Source organism: Theobroma umbraticum, unplaced genomic scaffold (assembly GCF_002168275.2).
Source record: "Theobroma umbraticum cultivar Fairchild unplaced genomic scaffold, ASM216827v3 scaffold_86.0, whole genome shotgun sequence".
In the NCBI taxonomy this organism is placed as follows: domain Eukaryota; kingdom Viridiplantae; phylum Streptophyta; class Magnoliopsida; order Malvales; family Malvaceae; genus Theobroma; species Theobroma umbraticum.
In genome coordinates, this window is record NW_018397263.1 from 8,084,344 (window position 1) to 8,090,984 (window position 6,641).

General features: G+C 36.5%; 2 protein-coding genes across 6 annotated transcripts in view; one reads left to right on the plus strand and one right to left on the minus strand.

The window, feature by feature from the left end:
• The first annotated feature begins 1,500 nt into the window (after window positions 1–1,500).
• Window positions 1,501–4,409, plus strand: LOC110420118 (probably inactive leucine-rich repeat receptor-like protein kinase At5g48380). Of its 3 annotated transcripts, none has more exons than XM_021433300.2 (3): window positions 1,507–2,575; window positions 2,681–3,105; window positions 3,268–4,409. In XM_021433300.2, exons 1-3 carry the CDS (start codon window positions 2,239–2,241, stop codon window positions 4,273–4,275), a joined length of 1,770 nt encoding a protein of 589 aa, XP_021288975.1. In that variant the 5' UTR covers window positions 1,507–2,238; the 3' UTR covers window positions 4,276–4,409. The 3 variants fall into 3 exon arrangements, with proteins under 3 accessions (XP_021288974.1, XP_021288975.1, XP_021288976.1); XM_021433301.2 differs by having other exon boundaries at window positions 1,507–2,452; XM_021433299.2 differs by having other exon boundaries at window positions 1,501–3,105.
• Window positions 4,410–4,514: 105 nt separating this feature from the next.
• VAT1 (VALINE-TOLERANT 1) overlaps window positions 4,515–6,641 on the minus strand; it is a 15,264-nt gene continuing 13,137 nt past the window's right edge. The window contains exons 10-13 of one of the 3 annotated variants that reach the window (XM_021433303.2): window positions 6,187–6,339; window positions 5,339–5,404; window positions 4,773–4,898; window positions 4,515–4,682 (exon numbers count right to left, since the gene is read on the minus strand). In XM_021433303.2, coding sequence (XP_021288978.1) covers window positions 4,815–4,898; window positions 5,339–5,404; window positions 6,187–6,339 — 303 coding nt within the window. In that variant the 3' untranslated portion in view covers window positions 4,515–4,682; window positions 4,773–4,814. Of the gene's footprint in view, window positions 4,683–4,767; window positions 4,899–5,338; window positions 5,405–5,619; window positions 5,741–6,186; window positions 6,340–6,641 lie in introns of those variants that run through there. The other 2 variants (XM_021433302.2, XR_002445516.2) reach the window with 2 other exon arrangements.

Consider the following 6,641-nt stretch of genomic DNA (forward strand, 5'->3'; position numbering starts at 1 on the left):
CATTACCTAAAGCAACAACCAAAAGATTTACCTGAGCTTTCGGTTCTCCAATCTCACCTTGGAAAGTGCTCAGTGCATCTCTGGTCTCATCACTCGGGGTATTAATCATCTTGGATAATTCCCGCTAGACTGTCTCAATTTCATCTATTCGCTTACGTGGGACCATTTGAGCTTTTACTGTGGCCATCGCTGCCTCTAGCTCTTCCATCCTTTGATGGTCCTCTAGTGCACTCCACATGTTCACCATTTTTACACTTTAGATCAACACGTCTCGCCCATACTCTAATACCAAATATTACGAACTATGCTCCTTCGCCTAAGTATGCAATAGTCCGTGTGGCACTTAAGTGGACGTTTCCACACAAGTTAGCCAATACTCAGTTGTACCTATCTCAACATTAATAATAATAATAAATTTGACTAAAGGAACTTGCATCTGAATTAAAGGCCATACCAAATGTCATATATGCAATCACTTAATCATAAAAAGGAAAAATATTTTATTAATATAAAATTAATTACAAATGGTCTAAAACACGCCATCGTCGAGCCATAGAGCAACCCTAGATAATTCATTATAAATATACCTTTACCAATGAGGCAGCCCAACAATTCATCGACTGCTCATCCCATATAAAGAGTTCACGAATTTTTACAATTATGCTACCAATAACCATTACAATGCTTGAATGAGGACATTGTTTTCGTAAAAGGTCTTCCCCCTAAAAACTTAATAAGTATTTGTGGAAGTGTTACCATGAGCCGTTACATTGTTTAAAAGAAGGACAGTTCCCTTATAGGTACTAAAAAACTCAATCTCGTAGGCAATTTTACCTTATCATAATTTGGTACAAAGTTGGCTCATGACACATAAAGTAATTTTTTTTAAAAAAAAATAACTTACATTGTAGAATAAATATTAAACAACTAAAAAAGTAATAATCGTCCATAGTTTCATTAGTTAAATGCTAATTTTTACATAACGTCAAAGAAAATAATAATAATAATAATAAAAAGGGTTTCATAATAAAAAAATTTATTTTTGTAAAAGTGAAGTCTTATTCAAGGGTCTTTGATCTTTAAAGTAATAATTCCCTTATGTAACCAATGATGGTGTTTATTGTAAATTAAAACTCTAAATAAACGAATTCAATATAAATTTCATAACTAATTAAATAAAAATTTAAAATTAGAATATGATTTCTAATGACAATTTAAAAAGATAATATATGTTGATTTCTTTCATCAATAAAAGTTTTTACATATATCTAAACTTATATACAAATTATAGATAGAAAACTACCTTCTATTTTAATAAAACTAAAATAGATGTTTCCAGTCAACGATCCCATATCTACTTAAACATTTCGTTAGAGGATAGCCCCTTTATTATTTAGCTGATTAAAGAAAATTGATGATTCAATTGAAAGTCGTGAAAGAATTAATCGAAAGTAAGTGTTCTGTTTTGGTATAATAAAACCATCAACAGCAAAAGGAGCAGAAAGCAGGCGTGAAAGATGTGAAATGGGAGAAAAGTTTGCCAATCCATCATGGATTGATGGCGTTCACATAAGAAAAGTCTTGTATGGCAATGAGTCCAAGACCAACCCCAACCCAGTCTATAAGCAAGAAAAACTAAGCAGTCTCTCAGTCAAGTCTCTTCCTGTCAAATTAGTCAGTCATTATCAATTCAAAACCACTGGAAAATTCAGTAAACATTTCCATTTCCACTAAGTTTCATGTTCACTGTTCTAACTCTGAATTTTCAACACGAAGAAAACAGACTATTGCCTCCTCTTTTTCTTTTGAATTTTGCTTCTTTGGAGTATTTGTTGGAAACAAAAAAAGAGGACAAAAGCACATTCCTACCTGTTTCTTATGCTCCTATCAAGAAAGACCCCCTAACCCCACTCTTAGATTTTCAGTGTGGAACTCGACTAAGCTTCTTCTTTGAGTTATTCTTCTTCACATATGCCCTCAAGACTGAGAGATTTTTACATCCTGGGTTTGCTTTGCTTTATTCTACATGTTTGCATTTTAGGCTATGCTACTTGAGTTCTAATTATTTCCTTTCTTGTTGTTTTGCTCTTTTCATTTCCTTTATATTTTCTCAATTTGTATCTTTTTGGGGTGCTATCATTTTAATAATTGTCTTGAACTCCCTTCCTGGGAAGGGGCAAAGTTTTGTAGATTGAGTTTTATGCAGAACCCTCGATAGATCGTAGATTTCTTTGTCTGATGAATTTCTGCTGGGACATGGCTTTGAATGGCAAAGCCCTAGTAGTTCCTGGCTATATCTTGATCTGCTTCTTGTTGGTATTGCTGAGTGGTAGAGTATGCCATGCCACTCCGAATGATATAGAGTGCTTGAAATCAACTAAGGCCTCTCTAGGAGATCCTTATAACTACCTAAGCTCGTGGAATTTCAACAACAGCACTGAAGGCTTTATATGTAAGTTTACTGGTGTGGATTGCTGGCACCCGGACGAAAACAAAGTTCTCAATATCCGCCTTTCGGATATGGGTCTTAAGGGAGACTTCCCTCGAGGCATTGAGAAATGTGAAAGCTTGACAGGTTTAGATCTTTCTAGTAACAAGCTGTCAGGCCCCATTCCTTCTGATATATCCCAGAAACTTAAATATGTGACGTCCCTTGATCTCTCAAACAACAATTTTTCAGGTCCCATCCCGCCGAGTCTTGCGAATTGCAGTTTTCTAAATGTGCTTGAACTCGGCAACAATAGGTTAACTGGTGAAATTCCGCTTCAACTTGGTGTTCTCAACCGCATCAAGACATTCAACGTTGCAAACAATCTATTGTCAGGGCCAATCCCTGACTTTGGTCCCAATATTACTATCCAAGCAGATAGCTACGCAAATAATCCTGGACTCTGTGGGAAAATTTTGCAGTCCTGCCCAGCTATTCCAACGAAATCTCGTGTTGGCATTATTGCTGCATCAGCCGTTGGTGGGGTAACATTCACAGCTATTATTGTGGGCATCATCTTGTTCTATTTCTCTCGTGGACCCGCTATGAACAAGGAGGAAGACGATCCTGAAGGCAACAAATGGGCTAAGACCATAAAAGGGAAGAAAGGCATCAAGGCAAGTCTATCTGTTCAATATCTTTCAAAGTGGCTGAAGTTAAATGTTTCAAAGCTAATTTCTTCTAGTTATAATAGCTTAACAACTTTGATGCTGGTTGTTAGCTTCTGGTATTGAACAAAATGCCTAAATAATAATAAACAAATGGTTTTCTATTTACAGGTTTCGATGTTTGAAGAGTCTGTCTCAAAGATGAGGCTGAGTGACCTGATGAAGGCAACTAATGAGTTCAGCAAAAGCAATGTCATAGGAATGGGAAGAACGGGAACAATGTACAAGGCGATGCTTCCTGACGGTTATTGCCTTATGATTAAGAGGCTGGAAGACTTTCAACGTTTGGAGAAAGAATTTGCGTCTGAGATGAATACACTTGGGAGTGTGAAACACCGCAACTTGGTTCCCCTATTAGGTTTTTGTGTTGCAAAGGAGAGATTTTTGGTGTACAAGTACATGGAAAATGGGACACTTTATGATAAGCTACATCCAGCTGAACCTGAGGTCAGGAACATGGACTGGCCCTTGAGACTCAGAATTGGGATTGGAGCAGCCAGAGGTTTGGCATGGCTTCATCACAATTGCAATCCCCGAATAATTCATCGAAACATTAGCTCAAAATGCATCTTGTTGGATGGAGATTTTGAGCCCAAATTATCTGATTTTGGCCTTGCAAGGCTCATGAATCCTATCGACACTCACTTGAGTACTTTTGTCAATGGGGAGTTTGGGGACCTCGGTTATGTTGCTCCTGAGTATCCCAGAACTCTAGTAGCCACCCCAAAAGGAGATATTTATAGCTTTGGAGTTGTTCTCTTGGAGTTAGTTACTGGTGAGAAACCCACCCATGTGGTCAATGCCCCAGAGAGGTTCAGGGGAAGTTTAGCTGAGTGGATCACAGAGCTGTCAAGCAGTTCTCTTCTTCAAACAGCCATTGATAAATCTTTACTAGGAAATGGTTTTGACAGTGAAGTGATGCAATTCCTTAGAGTTGCTTGTAACTGTGTGTTGCCGACTCCGAAGGAGAGACCAACCATGTTTGAAGTCTTTCAGCTTCTGAGAGCCATCGGGGAAAGATATCATTTCACAACTGAAGATGAGATTATGCTACCCTCTAACAGCAATAACACTGATGTTCCAGAACTTATTGTAGCTCAGGAAGCAAAGTGGGTTTAGTGAAGGAAAAAGGAGAGAGTTAAGAGTGCTTGATGCCATAAGAAAAGGCATCTACAGATTTGTGATGGTTTTAGTAGCGTCCTATAGAATATTATGCATAGATGAGATGTCTTAATACCAATCCATATATCTGTTATCACTCATTAGGTTATGTGCTTGATACCACTAACTCTAACAGCAGCATCTTATAATTACTTGACAAGGAAATTTGCACAAGGAAAAATCCATTTGCATCAACATAGGGAAAGACAACTACAGTATATTTCTTACTAGTTGATATCATGATATAAAGGCCACATTAAAAAGAAAAAGAGTGTATTTCCTAAAACAAGCTAGTAAGTTTACAAGGGAGAAAGCTCTTTCCCTATTGGATGTAAAAATGCACCTTGATTGCATCCTCAAGCAACCTAATGCAGCAATGAAGAAAAAATAAATCTCGCAAAATTCTCAAGGGTAAAAAGATGACATCAAGAAAAACAAAAGGAAATATACCTTACTTGAGTTTGGCATGACCAGAAGCCATTTAAAAAATAAAAAACTTAGAATGGAAGAGAATATCCACGGAGAGACGTTGAATCCACACCCGACTCCCTCACCAGTGCCACTCTTCCAGTCCGTGCCACCTTCAACAAATTAAAAAAAAAAAACAAAGTCCAAAACAGAAAGAATAAATGGCTGCCAAGCCAACAAATTTATATAAGGAAATAAAGATTTAAGAACCATTTAACAAATTCCTTTTGAGTTTTGACACAACTGAGAAAAAAAAAAAAAAACAAGAAAAAATCACACATAAGCATACCTCACTTAGACCTTAATTTTACCTACAGATCCTCTAAAAGAAAAATAACAAACCCATTAATCATTAAGGCTTGACACACCGCATTACAGTAAGCAAATTGATCAAACAACAAATTGGTAAGATGAATCATGTCAATCAAGTATAGTGAAAATTCCTTGCTCAAAAAAAAAAAAAACACAAAAGAATACTGAAAATTCACGCAGGTTATCAAAATTTCATCTCGAGCTGTAGATAATTGATTTGGTTAGAAACCAAGGCACAAACCTCACAAATTCCATACGGCTCTAATAATCTCTGAAGAGCAACCATCTTGTTTAAATCACCTGTGAGCTGGAGAGAGTAGAAATAGTTATTAGATTAGATAATAACAGAAAGTAAAAAGGAAAGGCATATAACAGCAAGTCCTGAAAAAAAAAAAGGATCAATGGCTCAAAGTTGATAAATTCATCTAACAAAGGTTGCATAATTGCTTGCTCATACTGATCCAGATATTTCCATGTTGCCATTTCTTCGAGAATCATTTAACAAAAGGAATAAGAAATTACAAGAAGAGCTTTGAACATGGGATGCTTAAGTGAAGCCTGCCAGATACAATGGCAATGAACTCCAATTACCAATTTGATTGGCAGGTTTGGTACCCCCAAACTTCAGTGCCCTCAGAAGCCACTAGCATAAAAAGCACGTAATTTCACATGGTTAATCATTTTATCAATAAAGTTTATTGCAAATACAAGACTGAGCACCCTTAAATCAATCTATGCTGTTCAAATCTCCTCAACTGCAACCAGCCCACAGGGAGTACTCAGAAGTTGTCTCCAGAAACTAAGAGACAACATAATCACCTCACAATAAGTTGAAAAATCTGAAAGACTATCCTACTCAATATTAGCTTTCCAATACGGACATCTTTAGATTTCTAGAGTTATATTCTTGTGCTAGGCTTATCAATTATGGTAACAAAGATAGGGACTTGCAAAACCAGAATAGTGAAGTCGGAGAATGATCACTAAAATATAGATCTGAAGATTTTTCTTAGAGGGGGAAAAGATAAAAGTTGCAGGCTGCAACATATGGAATTTGAGAAGGAGCATTCAATTATAACAAGATTTGACCTCAAGAGTAATTGTGTGATCAGACACATCAACAGCCTTTGCTCTGAATATGCTAGCAATGTCAAGGACATCCCTTCGAGCAGCAGTGTTGACAGCAATTTTTACCAACATCAGCTCTCGCTCTGCAAATGGTAAGTGTGTCATATCCTGCACCTGAAGCACATTTTTGAAGTAAGCCATTCACTGATTCAGATCCTAAAAAGTTGGAAAATGGGAAATCAGTATTACAATGAAGAATATATCCACAGGTATACTATTAACCATCAAACTGCATTTCTGGTAATAATATAAAACGGGAGCACTGATCCTATAAACAAGACAGTAGTAATTTTTTCATTACTGCCAGTCAATACTGTCAACAGGTATTAAGAGATTTAATTCCACAAAATGAGGAGTGGTTTATGATAGTTTTCCATTTTTTTCTGTTATTTAGGAAGAGAAAACTCCACACTTTT

Excerpts from the sequence above, each read along its gene's own strand:
- LOC110420118 (XM_021433299.2), top strand. The coding sequence starts at position 2,239 with ATGAATTTCTGCTGGGACATGGCTTTGAATGGCAAAGCCCTAGTAGTT. Across the intron at positions 3,106-3,267 it reads AAGGGAAGAAAGGCATCAAG|GTTTCGATGTTTGAAGAGTC; the intron begins GCAAGTCTATCT and ends TTCTATTTACAG.